Raw genomic sequence first — 21178 nt, 5'->3', positions numbered from 1 at the left:
CGGCAGCGCGGGGGCCGCGCCGGAAGTGGCGGCGCGACCCGGAAGTGGAGCGGGGTGCGCATGCGCAGAGCCGCATCCCGGCCCCCGGTGGCCGCGGGATGAACCGGAGAAGGCCCGGGCCCGGCGGGGGCGAGCGGAGGGGCTCAGCTGGCTCACAGCACACGCTGGCAGGGCTCGGGAGGCCGGGTGGGGCGGGATTAGAGCGGCTCCGCCCTTTCCGGCCGGTGGGAGGCGGTGGAACCGGTAGGACCGGGAGCGGGGCCGGCACCGGACACTGACGGTGTCTGTCCCCCTTTAGGAGCGTCCACGACTCCTCCTCCGGTGCCCGTGGGGTCCAACCCCAACCTCGGTGAGTGCCTTGCGCGGTCACACCGGGGACACCGGGGCTTGTCCGGTCACACCGGGCTCTGGCCGGTTCACAGGGTGGCCGTGCCCCGGAGCTGTGCCCCATCCCGCTGGCACCACTCTCGGTGCTCTCCGGTGCCTCTATTCCCCCTCCCGGTGCCCCCGTTCCCCCTCCCGGTGTCCCCGTTCCCCCTCCCGGTGCCCCCGGTCCCCTCACCGGTCTCTGCTCTCCCCCCGCAGGTCCCGGGGCCGCTGGATGTGCCGGGCCGGGGGAGCCGTGGCCGTGCCGAGCCCCCAGCGATGATTCCCCGCTGACAGGTACAGCCCCGGCCGGTCCGGGCTGGGCAAACACCGGGGAATCCCGGTTCTGACCGGGGGACCTGGAGCTCTGCAGGGCCCTACCGGGGAAAGCTGGGTCCCCTGGGATGTTCTGTGTCCCCTGGGAAACTGTGTCCCATGGAAAGCTCTGTGTCCCCTGGGAAGTGCTGTGTCCCCTTTAGTGTTAGTGACAGCTGAATCCTGTTTTTCCCAGGACTATTTGATTTATGATTGTATTGTATTCATGGAGTCTATTGATTATTCAGGATGTAAAAGCCTGGTTTGACAGGATTCGTGATTTATCAGTTCCTCCCATGATTTATCAGTTCCTCCCATGATTTATCAGTTCCTTCCATGATTTATCACTTTCTCCCATGATTTATCAGTTCCTTCAGTGATTTATCAGTTCCTTCCCTGATTTATCAGTTCCTTCAATGATTTATTAGATTTTTTTCAATGATTTATCAGTTCCATCAATGATTTATCAGTTCCTTCCCTGATTTATCAGTTTCTTCCATGATTTATCAGTTCCTTACATGATTTATTAATTTTTTTCAATGATTTATCAGTTCCTTCAATGATTTATCAATTCCATCCATGATTTATCAGTTCCTTCAGTGATTTATCAGTTCCTTCCATGATTTATTAGTTCCTTCCATCATTTATCAGTTCCTTCAATGATTTATCAATTCCATCCATGATTTATTAGTTCCTTCCATCATTTATCAGTTCCTTCAATGATTTATCAATTCCATCCATGATTTATCAGTTCCTTCAATCATTTATCAGTTCCTTCCCTGATTTATCACTTCCTTCCCTGATTTATCAGTTCCTTCAGTGATTTATCAGTTCTTTCCATGATTTATCAGTTCCTTCCATGATTCATCAGTTCCTCCCGTGATTTATCAGTTCCTCCCGTGATTTATCAGTTCCTTCAATGATTTATTAGATTTTTTTCAATGATTTATCAGTTCCTTCAGTCTGGCTTCTGTTAACAAAAAGGGAACTCCTAGCTACATTTATATTTTTATACTTTATATTTTGACTTTATATTTTAAACTTTATATTTTATACTTTATATATATACATATACATTATACTTTATATTTTGACTAAACTCTTTAATTCCTCCAAATCCATTCCCCACCAGGATCAATCCCTGCACGGGCCGAGCAGCACCGCCTGCAGCCGGGGCTGGTCCTGCTGCTCCCCTTGGCCAGGCTCAGGTGAGAGCTGGGCCATGGGGGCAGCACCAGGGCCAGCACCTCCCCACTGCCCTCCATAGCCAAAAATAAAACAACTTTGTGGCCACCATGAACCATCCCAGTCGTGTCCCACGCCGCCTCCTGAGCTGCTTCACAACTAAACCACAAACCTCAGATGGGGAAACACCAGAACCAGAACCAGAGGAAAACTTTGTAGTGCTGCCTTTGAGCGAAGACCAACCACTGGAAGAATGTCCTTTATGCCTTTTACCACAACCCCCCGAGGCTTTTCCCAGCCTGGCCTCCTGCTCTCACCGCTCCTGCTGGGCTTGTCTGGAGCAGTATTTGTGTCTGGCTGTCCAGGAGAGCCGTGTGCCTGTTTTGTGCCCACACTGTCCCGTTGCTCTGCTCCCCTCTGATGTGCATCGTTTGCTGCCTGAACCTGCCCTTAGGGATAAATATGAGGAATTTCTGCTGCGGCGCCTGTTGGTGGCAGATCCCAGCACTCGTTGGTGTCCTGCCCCTGATTGCAGGTAAATTATTATTGGTGCTGGTGATTTATTTAAAAAAAATATGGATAAAGGTGTGTTATAAAATTGGCTTTTGGCAAGATGTGTGCAGGTAAGGCTGGTGCTGGTGATTTATTAAAAATTATGGATATTGTTATAAAGGTGTGTTATAAAATTGGCTTTTGGCAAGATGTGTGCAGGTAAGGCTGGTGCTGGTGATTTTATTAAAAAAAAAAACTATGGATATTGTTATAAATGTGTATTATAAAAATGGCTTTTGGCAAGATATATGTAGGTAAGGCTGGTGCTGGTGATTTATTAAAAAAAAATATGGGTATTGTTATAAATGTGTGTTGTAAAATTGGCTTTTGGCAAGATGTGTGCAGGTAAGGGATGGTGCTGGTGATTTTATTAAAAAATTATGGATATTGTTATAAATGTGTGTTATAAAATTGGGTTTTTGGCAAGATTTGTGTGCTATGTGATTAATAATGTAGTAAGGATAGAGGATATAAGTTTATTTCTGTAATAAAGTTATATAAAAAGGATATAAGTTTATTTCTAGAATAAAAAATAATTTTATTTATTTACTTATAAAAATAATTTTATTTATTTATTCAAAAATTATTCTATTTATTTATTTATTTTTTAAAAATAATTTTATTTATTTAATTATTCATAAAAATAATTTTATTTATTTATTTATCTATTTATCAGAAATCTATTTATTTATTTATTTACTTCCTAAAAAATTTTTTTTCATTTATTTATTTATTTTCAAAAAATAATTTTATTTATTTATTTTACTGGTAAAAGAAGATTAGATATATAACGGGAGTAGTTGATGTAAATGTGCTTAAACTGTCTGTTTGGTTGGGATAACATCAGTGAACATATAAAGAATCAAAGCAGAAATGGAAGCTCACTTCGAGTTGTAGGATACCGAGCCTTATTACTATATAACTTAAAGACAACAGCCTGGGCAGCTGGAGGAGAATCCCTTTGGATTGAACAATCCCCTTCTGCTGCCTGAGGGACCCAAAGGTCAATGGAGCAAAACAGAAAAGTCTAAAGAGGAGTTTTTAGAGTTTAAAATATAACACATGGTAATGTAGTAGTTCTTATAGGCTGTGTGGAGATTCTATAGGATTTTGTGTCTTGTGTTGGTTGGTCACTGTAAATTAGAATATTCATCACAAAAGGAGATGGAATGGATTGGAACCAGGACCTCGCTCTTTTTTCCTTACTCTTTTCCCTGCTCTTTTCCCTGCTCTCTTTTCCCTTCTCTCTTTTCCCTGTTCTTTTCCCTGCTCTTTTCCCTGCTCTCTTTTCCTTTCTCTCTTTTCCCTGCTCTCTTTTCCCTTCTCTCTTTTCCCTGTTCTCTCGTCCCTGTTCTCTTTTTCCCTTCTCTTTTTCCCTTCTCTTTTTCCCTTCTCTTTTTCTCTTCTCTTTTTCCCTTCTCTTTTTCCCTTCTCTTTTTCCTTTCTCTTTTTCCCTGCTCTCTTGTCCTTGCTCTTTTCCCTGTTCTCTCCCCTGCACTCTGACCCTGCCCCTTGCTCTCTCTCCCCTCTCCTCAGCTTTTACCCTCTTGCTCTCTCTCGTTCTCTCTTTGGGATTTCCCTCCAGCCCAGGCAATAAAACCTTTCTACCCACCACCCTTGCAATAAAACCACATATTCTAGAATATCTCAGGTTTGCAGAGTCCCTTGTCCCTGTAAATCACAGATTCTCCTACACCTGGGGCTGGGACACTTTGCAGTGACCACCTTCTCCCCGCAGCTACGCCGTGTTTGCCCACGGCTGCGCCGAGTGTCCGCGCCTCACCTGCGGCCGCGAGGGCTGCGGCACCGAGTTCTGCTACCACTGCAGGCAGCCCTGGCACCCCGATGGGCCCTGTGCACCAGCCCCCAGCCTGGCCACCCCCACAGCGCAGCCAGAGGAGTCCCACGGTGAGGCCCTGGCTCAGGGATGGGGGTTTGGTGCGGTGTTTCTGTGCCTGCTGCCTGTGGGGGATGCTGGAGGTGAGATTCAGAGTTTCCTCTGGCTGCCTCTGCTGCAGTTGGGGTGTGTGGAGGGATCCTGTGATACCTGTGGGATGGCTGCACACTCTCCTGTCCTGCTCTCCCATCCCATCTTATCTCCCCCTCCCCAGCTGAGGCCGAGGACATCAAGGTCTGTCCTCGCTGCAGCGCCTTCATCATGAAGATCAACGACGGGAGCTGCAACCGCATGAACTGCACGGTCTGCGGGTGCCTCTTCTGCTGGCTCTGCCTCAGGGAGATCTCTGACGTGCATTTCCTGAGGTCAGTGCAGGGCCAGGAGGGCAGCCAGGTCCTGCCCCAGCTTTGGGCTGAGCTGTGGGGGAGAGCAGGGTGGTCTTTGCTGCTGGGTTTGGCTTTTGGCACCTTGTAGGAGGCAGCTGGAGCTCAGGGTTGGGGGAACCTTGGCTGCCTGTTCTCTGGTGGGTCCAGAGAGAGACCAGGCTGTGCTGGTCTCTGCCTGCCCCTTGCAGAAACCATTTCCAGCCCTGCTCTGTCCCCACAGCCCCTCTGGCTGCACCTTCTGGGGGAAGAGGCCATGGTCACGGACCCGGAGGATCCTCTGGCAGCTGGGAATGGTTCTGGGAGCACCCATGGTCATCTCCCTTGCTGCAGGCGTCGCTGTCCCTGTCATCACCATCGGGATCCCCATCTACATGGGGAGGAAGGTACTGGCAGGTGGTTCTGGGGTCCCTGTTGAGCCTGATAGTCCACGGCCCTGGACAGATCCACTCTGTGCCACCCCTGATCACCCTCAGCACATCCTGTGTCACCCCTGTCAGCCCACAGTCCCTCCTTTTTGGGATCTTCTCCTGCCCCCAGCAGCCCCTGCCAGCCCGGGGAGTGGGGTCAGAGGGGATAAAGGAGGGAGGGTTCTAGGGGGGCTTTTTAGGAACAGTTGTGTTGTGGTGAGAGTGCTCTTGTGGCTGAGGAGAAGGGAGGGGTGTCTGAGTGGCTGTGACTGCAGCTCTGCCAGGCTGGGGTGAGGTTGTATCTCTGGGGTTATGCCAGGTTTTTTGTAGAGCCTTTCACCTTTCTGTCTTGCCCTCGAGGTGCTGGGCCAGAGCCGGCGGAGCAGCCTGTCGGGGTGCCAGCAGTGCCTGTCTGTCAGCAGCAGTGTCCTGCTGTCCCTCTTTGTGTCCCCCATCATTACAGCTCTCACTGTGGGTGAGTGCTTCTGTTCTTCTTTGTGTCCTGCTGTCCCTCTTTGTGTCCTGCTGTCCCTCTTTGTGTCCCCCATCATAACAGCTCTCACTGTGGGTGAGTGTCTCTGTCCCTCTTTGTGTCGTCCTGTCCTTCTTTGTGTCCTCCTGTCCCTCTTTGTGTCCCCCAGACTTTTGGGAGAGACCCCAAAGTGACAGACAAGGCCCAGGGGCTGGAAAACTTCTGACTGACACATAACTGGGGTTGGGGTAAAACCAATGAGGGTGGAACAAATGGGGCAAACCATTATAACTTATAAAAATGAACTTAATACAAGGAACAAGCACATCCATAAAACTGATAAAACCAAAACCACACCACTACACCCCATCATAACAGCTCTCACTGTGGGTGAGTGCTTCTGTCCTTCTTTGTGTCCCCCTGTCCCTTTTTTTTGTGTCCCCCTGTCCCCCTTTGTGTCCCCCACCATTACACCTCTCACTGTGTGTGAGTGTTGATGGCCCTGCCCGTGTCAGGGAGTGGAGCTGTGGTTCTGATGGGGCTCTGGGGGCTGCCAGGGCTGGGCAGTGACCCCTTTACCCCCCGCCAGGTGTGGGGGTGCCCCTGGTGCTCACCTACATCTACGGGACCGTGGTGCTGTCGCTGTGCCGGAGCCGCTGGGGCGGCCGCGCGCCCGCAGACCTCGGGGGAGTGGAGCTGGACAACCTGGCCAAACGTGAGTCCCAAACACTGTAGGGATTTTTTCCGTGGATGGGCAGGGACAAGGAACTCTGCAGAGCTGAGATGTTCTAGAAACACGGGGGTTTATTATTACAGGGGTGGTGGGTAAAGAGGGCTTTGCCTTCAGCCACCAGCCTGGGCTGGAGCAAAGCCCTAAAGAGAGAATGGGGAGAGAGAGAGAGAAGAGAGCTCAGGGGGAAAAACGGGGCAGGAGCAGGGGAAAAACGTGGGGAGAAAACAGGAGCAAGGGAGGTGAGAGAGAGGAGAGGGGATGGGCCAAGAGAGGTGAGGGAAGAAGAGTGGAGAAGAGCAGAGGAGAGAGAAGAGAGGACAAGAGGGGAGAAGAGCGGAGAAGAGAGCGATCCTCCTGTTACAATCCAATATATCCTTTTTTCTGTTGAATATTCTAATTCACATTGACCAACCGGCGTGAGATACAAAACCTACAAACTTTGCCTGCAGCCTGTGAGAACTACTGCATTACCATGTCATTTTACTCTCTATAAACTTCTTTCTTATGCATTTATGTCTTTGCCAAGGTGGAAAGGCAACATTCTTGTCCTTTTGTCAGCTCATCCCCATCTTCCTGCCTGCCATGCTCACATCTCCAAACTGGCTTTCATTCCTATTTCACTTACAGGTTTTGTATCTGCAGTATTTTTTATCATGCAGTCATATCCATAAGTCCTTCCTGTCCCATCTTTCCCAACACCACACACTGTGCCCTCCCTGTTGGGAAAGATGAATCAGGGAAACCTTATAAATGTGATTGCTTGGGAAAAGATTCTGAAAATATGAAACTTAGAATTGAAATAGAAATGGGAGCTCACTTTGAGTTGTAGGATACTGAGTTTAGTTACTCTATAACCTGAAGACAACAGCCTGGGCAGCTGGAGGAGAATCCCTTTGGATTGAACAATCCCCTTCTGCTGCCTGAGGGACCCAAAGGTCAATGCAGCAAAACAGAAAAGTCTAAAGAGGAGTTTTTAGAGTTTAAAATATAACACATGGTAATGTAGTAGTTCTTATAGGCTGTGTGGAGATTCTATAGGATTTTGTGTCTTGTGTTGGTTGGTCACTGTAAATTAGAATATTCATCACAAAAGGAGATAGAATGGATTGGAACCAGGACTTTGCTCTTTCTCTGGTCCCTGTTTCTCTTTCCCTGCTCTTACCCCTGCCCCTTGCTCTCTCTCTCCCCTCTTCTCAGCCCAAACCCTCTTGCTCTCTCTCGTTCTCTCTTTGAGACTTCCCTCCAGCCCAGGCTGGTGGCTGAAGGGAAGACCCTTTCTACCCTTACAATAAACCCACATATTCAAGAATATCTCAACTTTGCAGAGTCCCTTGTCCCTGTAAGTTGCTTCTACACCTCCCTGCTGCAGCGAGGGGAGCTCACACCACCCTCTCTCCCCAGTGAACGAGCTGTGGTCGGTGCTGCCCAGCCCCAGAGCAGGAGGGGAGGAGGATGGAGCTCCAGAGCCCGTCGTGTCCCTGCCCAGCAGCGGCCGCAGTCCCCGCCCGGGGCCGGCGTGGCCAGAAGGGGACAACCACTCAGCCAGCACAGTGGCCCTTGCAGGGAGCATGCTGAGCGAGGGCCAGGACAACTCTGACAGGTAAGGAGCTCTGCTGAAGGGGCTGGGAGAGTGGCACATCCAAAAAAACCTGCCCCAGTCCCTTTGGGGCTGCTGCTTTCAGGCTGGTTCTGTCTGCAGGGAAGGCGTCACCATCGAGGTGGAGGTGTCGGTGGAAGCTGTGCCACGTTCAGCCCGGCAGCAGAGCCTCAGCAGTGCCCTGTCTGGGCAGAGCCTCTCTGGGGACTCCCTGGGAGCTGCCAGTGACAGGGGCAGCTCCGTGGAGTGATGGAGGCACCAGGGGGAGAATCTTGATCCACACACAGGCTCTGTGTCCTCCTGTGGCAGAGCCAGGAGCTCCCTCTGCCAGTGGGAGTGGGTGCAGTTGGCACACCCTGCACTGTGTCCCTGTCACCCTGTCCATCCCTTCCCCAGAGGCACCACTAGGAAATAAAGCTGCTTTTTGAGGGTCCCTCTGTCTCCTGTGGCAAAACTCTCAACAATGGTGTGCATGACAGGGCATCACATCTGCACCTGCGTGAGGAAAGGGCCACCCAGACAATGCAGGGGGTTGTTGTGGCCTCTGTCCCTGCCTGTTCAACTGATCTGGGGGAAGGCAGCAGTTCCCTGTGTCCAATTTCTGCTGCTGATCCCCACAGGGATCCATCCTGCAGCAAGGCCAGTGTTGGAGGAACCACGGGGTAACACCGTGGGCTGTAGGTTGGAATAATTTCCAGGTGGGTTGTGTAGTCTCAGGAACTGGGATCCTCACCACCCTGACTCTGGGATTAAAAAAAAAAAGCTGCTTCTGAATGTTTTGCTGCTCAGAGAATGAGTCAATGATTTGGGTTGGAAGGGAACTTAAAGCTCATTGCTGTCCCTTGCCAGGGGGAGGGACATTTTCAAATAAACCAGGTTGCTCCAGATTTCATCCAGCCTGGCTTTGAACCCTTCAAGGGATGGGGCAACCTGTGCCAGGGCCTCACCAGGGAAGAATTTCATCCCAATATCCCATCTAATCCTGCCCTCTGGCAGTGAGAAGTAATTTCCTCTTGTCCTGTCCCTCCAGGCTCTTGTCCAAAGTCCCTCCAGCTTTCTTAGAGCCCTTTTAGGCACTGTGAGCCTGAAGTCTCCCTGGAGCTGAACATCCCCAGCCTGTCTCCACAGGAGATGAGGTTTGTGAGTTGTTTTCCCTTTCTCCCAGGTGGGTTTATCTCAGGCTCATTCTGGGAAAGGGGCTGCTCAGTCCTGGTCGAGATTACTCCACATTTTGAATAAACAGAATGATTATTTAAATCACAGGGACAAGCAGCCCTAAAGTATTCATTATTTCTGCAGTTTCTGAGAGCCTGAGCTGAGGCAGCTTTGCTTGGGGACATTAAAATCTAGTTTATCTCAATTGCCAGGTGTTGTCACCCCATTCCTGCTGCCAGGGCGTCCATCTCCACAGGGTTTGGTTTTAAACTTTGTTCCTGGTCATTAATTGAGGTTTGTGATGCAGCCTCCAGTCTCTGTGGAGCCCCTAAAATGGCTCTGAGTAACCTGTACTGGGTTTAGACCATTTTTCTGTGTGCTCTGATGATGTTTTTATCATGTTGATTTTTACTCAAAATGTTTTGTGGTGTGTCCTGTGGCACAGCAAAGGCTCTCAGAGCTGCAGATGTTCAGGGAACAGAGGCAGGACTCCTGCTGTGGCTCCCGTGGAATCCTGAGGCTCCAGACTGGGGGGGAAGGAGGGATTTAGGGGAAAGAACAAATGTGGGAAATGGAAATTAAAGATGAGATTCCTCAGAAGAACCATCCTGGGGAAACTGGGAGCAACAGGCCAAAACTCTGCAGTGAACCAAGACCACAGGGATAAACATTCTCCTCCCCATCCCCTCCAGGAAAAGAACCAAGGACCAAGACCACACACCTGTATTTTCCTGTCTTTTACTTTGAAAAAAGTATTGATTGAAAGTGTACAACCGAACGCGGCTTCGGCGCCGCCGCCAGAGATTGTTTCACAAATAAAAACAGAAAAAAAAAGGGGGCTTTAAATAATCGGGTGCAGATTTTAAAAAAACCATTCGACAGTGAAAAAAAGTTCTTCCCCTCCCAAACAGAAATTCACAGGCACAGAAATGGCAAACAACCACATGGAGACAATGGGGGGGACATTCTCATCATCATCATCATCATCATCCTCCTCTCCTCCTCTGCGGCGCGGCGCTCCCGGGCACAGCTCAGTCCAGGCTCCCTCTGGAATGGTTTTATGGATGAACAGTGGACATGCCCTTGCTAACCACACCCCTTCCCACCCCCCCTTCACCAGGACACGGAGACAAACAAGGCCTCTGCTAAGGCTAAAAAAAGGAACAAGACTTGTAGAGTCTTGAGTTCAGCATGGGTAAGAAACCAGAGAGTCTGGTGAGTGCCTGGCCCAGTCCCCAGGTGGGCTCTGCTACTCCAGTTTGGCCTTCTTGGTGTTGTCCCCACCGTTCTCCTCTGCTGCTGTTGCTGGTGCTGCTGCTTCCCCCAGTTTCCTCTTCCCGCTCTCAGCAGGTGGGTGTGTGTTCCGGGGTTTGAAGCTGATGATGATGCAGGTCATGTTATCGCAGCCGGTGCCGTCCCCTGAGGTGTCCGGAGCCAAGCACTGATCCAGCAGCTGGGGAGGGACAGGGAAGGTCAGCAGAGAGAAAAAGATACACTTTGGGATCACCCTGAAGTAATGGGGGCTCATTTCAGCATCTGAACAGCAGCTCAGGGGCTGCCAGGAGGAGTCAAATGCTGTTTGGGGCAGAGATGGTTTGGGCAGCCACGGGTTTCTCAATGTGAGGAGAAGCTCTTTTGGCTGGACAGCACCTCTGGGGTAAAACACTGGCTGGACAGCAGCCCTGGGGTAAAACACTGGCTGGACAGCACCTCTGGGGTAAAACACTGGCTGGACAGCACCCCTGGGGTAAAACACTGGCTGGACAGCAGCCCTGGGGTAAAACACTGGCTGGACAGCAGCCCTGGGGTAAAACACTGGCTGGACAGCACCCCTGGGGTAAAACACTGGCTGGACAGCAGCCCTGGGGTAAAACACTGGCTGGACAGCAGCCCTGGGGTAAAACACTGGCTGGACAGCAGCCCTGGGGTAAAACACTGGCTGGACAGCACCCCTGGGGTAAAACACTGGCTGGACAGCAGCCCTGGGGTAAAACACTGGCTGGACAGCAGCCCTGGGGTAAAACACTGGCTGGACAGCAGCCCTGGGGTAAAACACTGGCTGGACAGCAGCCCTGGGGTAAAACACTGGCTGGACAGCAGCCCTGGGGTAAAACACTGGCTGGACAGCACCTCTGGGGTAAAACACTGGCTGGACAGCACCTCTGGGGTAAAACACTGGCTGGACAGCACCTCTGGGGTAAAACACTGGCTGGACAGCACCCCTGGGGTAAAACACTGGCTGGACAGCAGCCCTGGGGTAAAACACTGGCTGGACAGCACCCCTGGGGTAAAACACTGGCTGGACAGCACCCCTGGGGTAAAACACTGGCTGGACAGCAGCCCTGGGGTAAAACACTGGCTGGACAGCACCAGGAAATCCATCTGAGGGATGGGAGGGCAGGGCCAGGCACAGAGATGAGGAGGAACAGCAGAGCTCCTGATTTTTACCTCTTCTACAATGGAGGAGAGCGGCCTCAGGACTCCGTTCTCATCCTTCTGGGTGATCTTTGACTGGATGAAATCCACCACTTCCTGGCTGCTCATCACGTTCCTGCAGAGCACAGAGGTCAGAAAGGCAGGGAAAAGGAGCACAGAGTGTCCAACAGGCTTTTCTCAGGCTCAGCCTTTGAGGGAACACAAGAAACTCCCTCACTGCTCACCAGATTCCGTCGCAGGCGATGACCATGAAGTCGTGGTCGTCGTTTATTGTCAGCACTTTGATGTCGGGCAAGGCAGAGATCATCTGCTCTTCTGGAGGGAGGTTCTTGTTCCTCTTGTAGAAATGATCCCCTGTGGTGGGGAGGGAAATGTCTGGGCACGGGGCACTCCCAGCTGGGATCAGGCTCTGGGCCACGGAGCAGCACAGGAATCACTTTTGTTCCATTTCTAAGCTCTGGCAAGGCCAGGGAAGAGAAATCTTGGCCAGCTCAGCCTCTTTTTACTCCAAATGCCCCTTCCCCACCTCCTGGGGCGACCAACTCTGAAGAGGCTGTGGCTGCCCCAGCCCTGGAAATGTTCAAGGCCAGGCTGGATGGGGCCTGGAACAACCTGGTCTAATGAAGTTGTCCCTGCCCACGTTTGGGGCAGGAATTGGTTGAGTTTTAAGGTTCCTTCCCACCCAAACCACTCCAGGGTTCATTTTATGATTCAAAAGTTCATTAAAAAAAAAAAAAAAAAAAGCCTTCAGTTCTGACTAGCAGTTTATCAGGAATCATCCTATGAATGGACTTCCAGAGTCACAAAACAGCAGGTGGGAATGCCAGTGTCTCCCTAGATAAACTCCTTATTTCCATCCTGGAGGTGGTTTTTTTTATATCTTTACACTATTAAAATAATGTTTTCAGTGGTTTGGCTCCTTCTGTACACGCTTAGATAAAGAAATGGGCTCAAACTGCCACGAGGAAGCAACAGGGGGATACCAAGATCCATCAATAACCCAGGAAAAGTCCTGTCCCAAAGGCAGGAAAAGTCCTGTCCCAAAGGCAGGAAAAGTCCTGGTCCAAAGGCAGGAAAAGTCCTGTCCCAAAGGGCAGGAAAAGTCCTGTCCCAAAGGCAGGAAAAGTCCTGTCCCAAAGGGCAGGAAAAGTCCTGTTTCAATAGGCAGGAAAAGTCCTGTTCCAAAGGCAGGAAAAGTCCTGTCCCAAAGGCAGGAAAAGTCCTGTCCCAAAGGCAGGAAAAGTCCTGTCCCAAAGGCAGGAAAAGTCCTGTTTCAATAGGCAGGAAAAGTCCTGTCCCAAAGGCAGGAAAAGTCCTGGTCCAAAGGCAGGAAAAGTCCTGGTCCAAAGGCAGGAAAAGTCTTGTCCCAAAGGCAGGAAAAGTCCTGTCCCAAAGGCAGGAAAAGTCCTGTCCCAAAGGGCAGGAAAAGTCCTGGTCCAAAGGCAGGAAAAGTCCTGGTCCAAAGGGCAGGAAAAGTCCTGTCCCAAAGGCAGGAAAAGTCCTGTCCCAAAGGCAGGAAAAGTCCTGTCCCAAAGGCAGGAAAAGTCCTGTCCCAAAGGCAGGAAAAGTCCTGTTCCAAAGGCAGGAAAAGTCCTGTCCCAAAGGCAGGAAAAGTCCTGTTTCAATAGGCAGGAAAAGTCCTGCTCCAAAGGCAGCACTCTGGTTTTGGGACAGTTTACATGGAGATGGTTTCTGATCACCCACAACAGCCTGGGCTGTGTCAGATGCTGCTTTCCACTGTTTCATGCCTGTTTTCTCCAAAATTTCTCCAAAATCTCCCATCAAACATGGTTTCTGATCACCCAGCTGCTGGCACAACAACCTGGGCTGTGTCAGATGCTGCTTTCCATTGATACCCAACCATTCCATGCCCATTTTCTCCAATTAGACCAAAATCTCCCATCAAATACTGAAAAGGTTTCACTCATCCCATTCAAAATCATTCCATAACCTCAGTGCTGTCAACTCAACCCTCCTGGAAGTGCCAGCTCTGCCATCAACCCCCTTCCTCCTCCTTTCAATTAGACCAAAATCTCCCATCAAATACAGTTTCTGATTACCCAGCTGCTGGCACAACAGCCTGGGCTGTGTCAGATGCTGCTTTCTATTGATATCCAACCATTTCATGCCCTTTTTCTCCAATTCGACCAAAATCTCCCATCAAATATGGTTTCTGATCACTCACAACAACCTGGGCTGTGTCAGATGCTGCTTTCCTTTGAAATCCAACCACTTCACGGCTGTTTTCTCCAATTAGACCAAAATCTCCCATCAAATACTGAAAAGGGTGTTCAAAACTGCTCCATAACCTCAGTGCTGTCAACTCAACCCTCCTGGAGGCACCAGCTCTGCCATCACCCCCCTTCCCCCTCCTTACCAATAGCTCTGGAGAGGTTGAGGCCTCCATTGACCCTGCCATCCATGGTGACCTTGCCCCCAGCGTTCTTTATCCTGGCCAGCTCCACCTCGTCCTCGGGTTTGTGGTCGTAGGACATGTCCACGGCCTTGCCGCCCTCGGACACGACGCAGCGCGAGTCGCCGGCGTTGGCCACGATCAGCTGCTTGCCCCTGATCAGGGCCACCACAGCCGTGGTCCCGCTGTCTGAGCCAGGCTGCAGGGGACAATTGGTGACCTCTAGTGAGATTTTTTTATCTCTCTGGTCAGTTAAGAGAAGCTGTGCAGCCCCTGTGTTGTCTCAGATCTCGTCACGCCCCCCCAAGTGTGTGTGGAATGGTGGGGAAAAACTTCCCAAAGTTGTGTTCACTGTGTCACCCTGAATAAATATTGTTTTTCTTACAACTAATCTGTGTGTTTATGTATTTTTCTTCTCTAAGAGGAGGAATGTGATTGATGGTCAAGTCCACCAATAATGTCCTTTTGGCCAATCTTTGGCTTTTTGTACAAAAATGTGTAAAAGGATGGAGTCAGACATTAAATTAGAATCTTCTCTTGTATTCCACAGGTCTGTATCCTCTAATTCCAACCCCAGGGTTGTGTTCACTGTGTGGCCCTGAATTTTCTTGCCTGTGAAATTCTCCACCTTTGCAGCAGCTTTCACATGTTGCTTCACGTAAACAATATTTGTTTTCTTACAACTTATCTGTGTGTTTATGTATTTTTCTTTTTTAAGAGGAGGAATGTGATTGATGGTCAAGTCCATCAATAATGTCCTTTTGGCCAATCTTTGGCCTTCTGTACAAAATGTGTATAAGGATGGAGTCAGACATTAAATTAGAATTTTTGCTGCCTGTGTGTCTTTTGTGTGTCTGACATAGCGACAGGGCAGGGTAAGGCAATAAATCCCTCCACCCCAGTCTCCTGCAGTGTGGTGTGTCAGGATTCTCTAGTGTTCCACAGGTCTGTAGCCTCTAATTCCAACCCCAGCCCAGCTTGAGGACATTCTCTCTTCAAGTCAAGACATTTCCCCAAAATGGGGAGGAATTGGCACCTTGGAAGCCACATCCCCTTCCCCTGGCCTGCCTGGCTGTGCCCTGATGGGCTGGAGAGGCAGAGCCCTGCAGTGAGGAGTCCTGCTGTGCTCTGGGGCCAGCAGAGCCCTCCTGTTCTTGCCCCACACTGCTCCTCATGCCCAGCAGCAGGATCAGCCTCTTCAATCCCAACCTGCCCTCCAGATCCAGGCCCATCCCTCAGCTTTTTGCACAACCCCAGCAGGATCAGCCTCTTCAATCCCAACCTGCCCTCCAGATCCAGGCCCATCCCTCAGCTTTTTGCACAACCCCAGGCTGTCAGCAGCTCCCTGAGCCCCAGGAGAGTGCACAGGGAGTTCTATCCCCACCTGAACAGGAACAACCCCTATCTGAGTCTCCTAAATGCTCCTGGCTCCTCACTAGAGCTGCAAAAACACAAAACCAAAGTGTGGCACCTCCTCTTTCCCCTCCATGCCCGGTAACAACATTTCCTCCTCTTCATCCTCATCCTCCTCTGCTTCTTCAGTGTCATCTTCATCATCTTCATTCTCTGCCTCTTCGCTGCTGTAACCGTCCTCATCCTCACTACATTCCTGCAGGGAAGGAGAAAAATCACAGGACACTTGGTGCAGTGTCCCCCTGCTGGTCCCTCCACCCTGGGGACCAATGGTCAGCTGTCCCAGGGGTGTGAGGTGACCTGTCACTGTCCCCTCCATCAATGACCAATGGTCAGCTCAGAGGTGTGAGGTGACCTGCCAGTGTCCCCTCCATCAATGACCAATGGTCAGCTGTCCCAGGGGTGTGAGGTGACCTGCCAGTGTCCCCTCCATCAATGACCAATGGTCAGCTCAGAGGTTGAGGTGACCTGCCAGTGTCCCCCACATGGGATGGCCACAACCTGGTGTCACTCCAGCAGTGGATGAGGGGATGATAACCCCAAAATTCCCATGGGATGGCCTCAAAAAGGATCAGCCTGAAACACCTTCTCCTAGGAACACACCCAGGATGAGCCAGAGGCTTTGTCTCTCCAGCACCACCATCAACAATGCCCAGCCAACTCTGTTCCAGTGCTGTTTCCTACCTCACTGTCTTCCTCCTCTTCCTCAACCTCATCTGACTCATCCTCACTGTCCTCAAAAAATTTGGATTTGGTTGTGCGCTGGGGCTTCCCCGTGGAGGAGCAGGAGGGTCCAGCCTCCCCAGTAGAAGAGGTGACAGCCTCGTCACCTTTCCCTAGTTCAGGCTTCTGCAGAGCAGGGCTGTTGCCTCCAGAGCTGGCTTTGTCTGAGGTGGAGGAAATACCCGTGATCTCCTCGTCTGGCTTCCCGTTCTTCCTGTCCTTGTGCTCAGGGAGCTCCCCTGGCTCGGCCTCTCCGTTCATGTTTGCCTCCCCATCGTGCTGTTTGCCTGTCCCCTGCACGGTGTTCTCATCCCCAGCTGCGGTCACGGCTTTGCCTTTGAGGTTTTTGCTGCAGTTTTGTCCGTAACGGGTGAGAAGCTCCTCGATGGTCATTGTGGCTTCTTCGTGCAGGAGAGCAGCTTCCTCATTGTCCACTGGAAATGGAAAAGGGAGGGGGTGAGGACACAGAGGGTGGGAGAGAAGGATATCCATCAACTGGGGGCCTGGCTGAGCTGTCCCAGCTGAGGGAGAGTCCCTGCAGTGCTCCCCAGGCTGACCCTGAGCACACAGCAAAGTCTGTGCCCTCCCACAGGGGGAGGAAAAGGGAAAAGGGAAAGGGAAAAAGGCAAAAAGGCAAAAAGGCAAAAAGGCAAAAAGGCAAAAAGGCAAAAAGGCAAAAAGGGAAAAAGGGAAAAAGGGAAAAAGGGAAAAAGGGAAAAAAAAGGGGAAAAGGGGAAAAGGGGAAAAGGGGAAAAGGGAAAAAGGGAAAAAGGGAAAAAGGGAAAAAGGGAAAAGGGGAAAAGGGGAAAAGGGGAAAAGGGGAAAAGGGGAAAAGGGGAAAAGGGGAAAAGGGGAAAAAGGGAAAAAGGGAAAAAGGGAAAAAGGGAAAAAGGGAAAAAGGGAAAAAGGGAAAAGGGGAAAAGGGGAAAAGGGGAAAAGGGGAAAAGGGGAAAAGGGGAAAAAGGGAAAAAGGGAAAAAGGGAAAAAGGGAAAAAGGGAAAAAGGGAAAAGGGGAAAAGGGGAAAAGGGGAAAAGGGGAAAAAGGGAAAAAGGGAAAAAGGGAAAAAGGGAAAAAGGGAAAAAGGGAAAAAGGGAAAAAGGAGAAGGGAAAAAGGAGAAGGGAAAAAGGAAAGGAGAAAAGGAAAGGGAAAAGGGAAGGGAAAAGGGAAGGGAAAAGGGAAGGGAAAAGGGAAGGGAAAAGGGAAGGGAAAAGAGAAGGGAAAAGAGAAGGGAAAGGGAAGATTTTGCTCACTGTAGGTTCCGTTGGGGCATTACCAACGTGCACCTGTCACCAGGTGCTACAGGTGACAGATGGGGACAGCAAAGCCACAGTTGTGCCCACCCTGAGAGCACCACAGAGTGTTCACAGCACCCACCAGGGCTGGTGGCAGCACAGAATTCACACCAGAATGTGTGAACAGGGGTAAGGCCTCCCTTTGCCAAGCCCAGGCTCCATTTCCATGGGCAGGTTTGGTTATTCATGCTGCAGCTCCACGGGCTGGAAACACCCCAGGGATCCCCACCAGGTGTGATTTGGACAGGTAGAACAGGTGAGGGGACAGTTTTGGCCATTTCCCAAGTGAGATTAGACAGAAAATGGGATGACTTTCCCCAATCCCCCCCAATCCTTACTGACATCCCCCTGTAAATAGTTTTCTTTGCTATTTAATCCCATAAGGAATACAAACACAAATAAACCCAAATGCTCCTAAAAATACAGAACCAAAAAGAAAGAAAACCCAACCCACCCACCCACTTCATCCCTGTCAGCTGGAGAAAAAAAACCCAACAAATTCAGCATTTCCAGACTGACATTTCCTTCAAGGTGACAGGATCTGCCTCAAGGCTGGTCACAAAATATTCAGGGAGAGCAGCACAGGATTTTCATCTCAAGAAACACCTCCTGGGCTGGCAAAACTTATTTCTTTGTGGGAAGAAGAACTGCTGAAGAGACCAGGATATCTGCAGCCAGGGAGAGCTAAACACTGCACAATTTATTATTTCCTTTCCACAACTGAGCCCAGAGTTCCTGACACATCCTGGAACCCTGAAACCCACGGAGGAAGCTCCATAAAAAATGGTGACAGGTTGTTTTGTTATCCACAGCATTAAACTCACAAATAAATAAAGGTTTTCCTACCACCAGCCCAAAGCCATGGACAATGGTAAGGAGCATAAATTTGGCTCAACTCAGCCAAAATTTAACTGAGAAATTGGGACAGGAAACATTGTGCACAAAGAACTTTGACTCTGCTGCTCCACATCCCTCTCCTGGAGCTGCAGCTTTGTCTGTTCAGTGGAAATCTGACTCACCATCATCTTCATCAGCAACTTTCTCCTTCTCATCCTCATCGTCCTGTGGCCGCCCAGCCATCTGGGAGAGCTCCTTGATCACCTCCTCCGTGGTGAGCTTGGCATCGATGGCCAAAAATGCATCTTCCAGGGCCTGGGGGTGAACACAGACACCAGTGGGCAGCTGCTCTTTTCCCCAGAGGATGTTTGTCTGCCGTTCTGGGCAGTGCAATCCCCTCCAGAGTGCGGATTTTAATTAATCCCAGCATGGCTGCAGGGATTTTCAGGGTTCTCCTGCTCCAGCAGGGACATCCAGCTGCCCAGGATTATTCCCAGACAAGTTCTGGACAGCTCCAAGAATGGAGATTCCAGGATTATTCCCAGACGAGTTCTCCAAGAATGGAAACTCCATCATTTCTCTGGAGAACAGAGTTGGCTCCTCACCTTTTGCAATTTGCCTTCCTTGTAGGCCTTCTGGTCTTTGATGATCTCGGGGAGGTACTTGGCACAGTACAGGGCGACTTCTTCTCCTGAAAAAAAAGAGGAGAAATTATTTAAAGGGGCTGATCCTTCCTCTTGCCAAAGCACCAGGTTTGGCCAGTGCTGTGAAACTTCCTCAGAGGGATTTTAGGGCCACAGGGGCTCTTTAGGTCCGGCCTGCCTGGAAATCTTTAATTTCACATGTCACTGGAAGCAGAAAGGAAAGGGAAAAGGAAAAGGAAGGAAAGGGAAAGGAAAGGGAAAAGGAAAGGGAAAAGGAAAGGGAAAAGGAAAGGGAAAAGGAAAGGGAAAAGGAAAGGGAAAAGGAAAGGGAAAAGGAAAGGGAAAAGGAAAGGGAAAAGGAAAGGGAAAGGGAAAGGGAAAGGGAAAGGGAAAGGGAAAGGGAAAGGGAAAGGAAAGGGAAAGGGAAAGGGAAAGGGAAAGGGAAAAGGAAAGGGAAAAGGAAAGGGAAAAGGAAAGGGAAAAGGAAAGGGAAAAGGAAAGGGAAAAGAAGGAAAGGAAAAGGAAGGGAAAAGGAAAGGGAAAAGGAAATATATTATATATTATATATATAATTTTAATGTATTTATAATATAAATATTATAAATATATAAAACATATATAATATCTATTATATCATATATAATTTTATATAATATATAATTATTATAAATATTTATATATTTATAATATAAACATTATAAATATAAAAATATATAATGTATATAAATAATATATATATTATATAAAAATATATATGTATAATATAAATAATATATATATATAATATGTTTCCATATATCAAATTTCCATATGAAATACAGAAATAATTGGTCATCTTGGGCTGGTGTCAATAATTGCCATCTTGGTCTAACAGAGAAATCTGTTTTAGTGCTTTGTTTTAAATTTCCTGTGCCAGGAAGGGCTGTGTGTATGCCCTGCCCTTCTCCTGTTGTCAGCTTATCCCAAAGATCCATTCCTGCCTTCTTAGAGCTGGAATTTCACACCGAGGCAGGGATTTCTGCTGGCAAGAAATTAATAATAAATAAATTGCCTGAACCTCCCTTTGGCACGTTCCCATCTGTGATGCCACAGTTTCCTGGGAATGTGAAACATACTGAGGCAAAAATAAAAATAAATAAAATTAAAAAAAAAAAAAAAAAAATCTCAGTTTAGATTATCTCTGTGGGAATGCTGTTTCTTTGTTGTGCCAAAAAATCCCAGCCTTGCTGTAGGTGCCCAAAAATCCCACAAAAGGGATGGGCGAAAAGCTGCTCTTTTAAATTTTTTTAAAGAGTTTTCAAATAAATCATCAATTTTTTTTTTTCTGTATTAAGATGGGAAATTTCAGGAAATTTCAGGAAATTTCAGGAAAGGAAATTTCAGGAAATTTCAGGAAAGGAAATTTCAGGAAATTTCAGGAAAGGAAATTTCAGGAAAGGAAAGGAAATTTCAGGAAAGGAAAGGAAAAGAAATTTCAGGAAAGGAAAGGAAATTTCAGGAAAGGAAAGGAAATTTCAGGAAAGGAAATTTCAGGAAAGGAAATTTCAGGAAAGGAAATTTCAGGAAAGGAAAGGAAATTTCAGGAAAGGAAATTTCAGGAAAGGAAATTTCAGGAAAGGAAAGGAAATTTCAGGAAAGGAAATTTCAGGAAAGGAAAGAAAGGAAATTTCAGGAAAGGAAGGAAAGGAAAGGAAATTTCAGGAAAGGAAATTTCAGGAAAGGAAAATTTCAGGAAAGGAAATTACAGGGAAAAGGAAATTGCAAGGAAAGGAAAGGAAATTTCAGAAAGGAAATTTCAGGAAAGGAAATTTCAGGAAAGGAAAGGAAAGGAAATTTCAGGAAAGGAATTTTGGAAAGGAAAGGAAATTCAGGAAAGGAAAGGAAAGGAAAGGAAAGGAAAGGAAAAGGAAAGGAAAGGAAAGGAAAGGAAAGGAAAGGAAAGGAAAGGAAAGGAAAGGAAGGAAAGGAAAGGAAAAGGAAAGGAAAGGAAAGGAAAGGAAAGGAAAGGAAAGGAAAGGAAGGAAAGGAAAGGAAAGGAAAGGAAAGGAAAGGAAAGGAAAGGAAAGGAAAGGAAAAAGGAAAGGAAAGGAAAAGGGAAAGGAAAGGAAAGGAAAGGAAAGGAAAAGGAAAGGAAAGGAAAGGAAAGGAAAGGAAAGGAAAGGAAAGGAAAGGAAAGGAAAGGAAAGGAAAGGAAAGGAAAGGAAAGGAAAGGAAAGAAAGAAAGGAAAGGAAAGGAAAGGAAAGGAAAGGAAAGGAAAGGAAAGGAAAGGGAAAGGAAAGGAAAGGAAGGAAAAGGAAAAGGAAAGGGAATGGAAAGGGAATGGAAAGGAAAGGAAAGGAAAGGAAAGGAAAA

General features: G+C 48.8%; 2 protein-coding genes across 6 annotated transcripts in view; one reads left to right on the top strand and one right to left on the bottom strand.

Annotated features, from left to right (window-relative positions):
• Positions 1 to 76: 76 nt before the first annotated feature.
• Positions 77 to 8432, top strand: LOC310906688 (E3 ubiquitin-protein ligase RNF19B-like). The gene is made up of 10 exons (XM_083856135.1): positions 77 to 349; positions 586 to 663; positions 1814 to 2401; positions 4157 to 4326; positions 4530 to 4680; positions 4922 to 5084; positions 5469 to 5583; positions 6170 to 6295; positions 7715 to 7913; positions 8013 to 8432. The coding sequence occupies exons 3-10, from the start codon at positions 1977 to 1979 to the stop codon at positions 8158 to 8160; spliced, it is 1497 nt and encodes a 498-aa protein (XP_083712261.1). The 5' UTR covers positions 77 to 349; positions 586 to 663; positions 1814 to 1976; the 3' UTR covers positions 8161 to 8432.
• Positions 8433 to 9787: 1355 nt separating this feature from the next.
• Positions 9788 to 21178, bottom strand: part of PPM1G (protein phosphatase, Mg2+/Mn2+ dependent 1G) — a 19768-nt gene continuing 8377 nt past the window's right edge. For all 5 annotated transcript variants that reach the window (XM_083857213.1, XM_083857212.1, XM_083857214.1 and 2 more), the window contains exons 3-10: positions 18787 to 18872; positions 18364 to 18496; positions 16012 to 16484; positions 15386 to 15523; positions 13879 to 14113; positions 11726 to 11855; positions 11514 to 11616; positions 9788 to 10518 (exon numbers count right to left, since the gene is read on the bottom strand). In XM_083857213.1, the coding sequence (XP_083713339.1) occupies positions 10315 to 10518; positions 11514 to 11616; positions 11726 to 11855; positions 13879 to 14113; positions 15386 to 15523; positions 16012 to 16484; positions 18364 to 18496; positions 18787 to 18872 (1502 nt within the window). In that variant the 3' untranslated portion in view covers positions 9788 to 10314. The remainder of the gene's footprint in view (positions 10519 to 11513; positions 11617 to 11725; positions 11856 to 13878; positions 14114 to 15385; positions 15524 to 16011; positions 16485 to 18363; positions 18497 to 18786; positions 18873 to 21178) is intronic.

This window comes from Zosterops lateralis (assembly GCF_965231275.1).
Source record: "Zosterops lateralis genome assembly, chromosome: 3".
In the NCBI taxonomy this organism is placed as follows: Eukaryota; Metazoa; Chordata; class Aves; order Passeriformes; family Zosteropidae; genus Zosterops; species Zosterops lateralis.
This window is presented reverse-complemented; position numbering and strand designations above follow the sequence as displayed.

Coding starts and splice junctions, on each gene's coding strand:
- LOC310906688 (XM_083856135.1), top strand. CDS start 1,977: ATGAACCATCCCAGTCGTGTCCCACGCCGCCTCCTGAGCTGCTTCACA. Junction 2,402..4,156: donor TGTCCTGCCCCTGATTGCAG/GTAAATTATTAT, acceptor TTCTCCCCGCAG/CTACGCCGTGTTTGCCCACG. Junction 7,914..8,012: donor GGCCAGGACAACTCTGACAG/GTAAGGAGCTCT, acceptor TTCTGTCTGCAG/GGAAGGCGTCACCATCGAGG.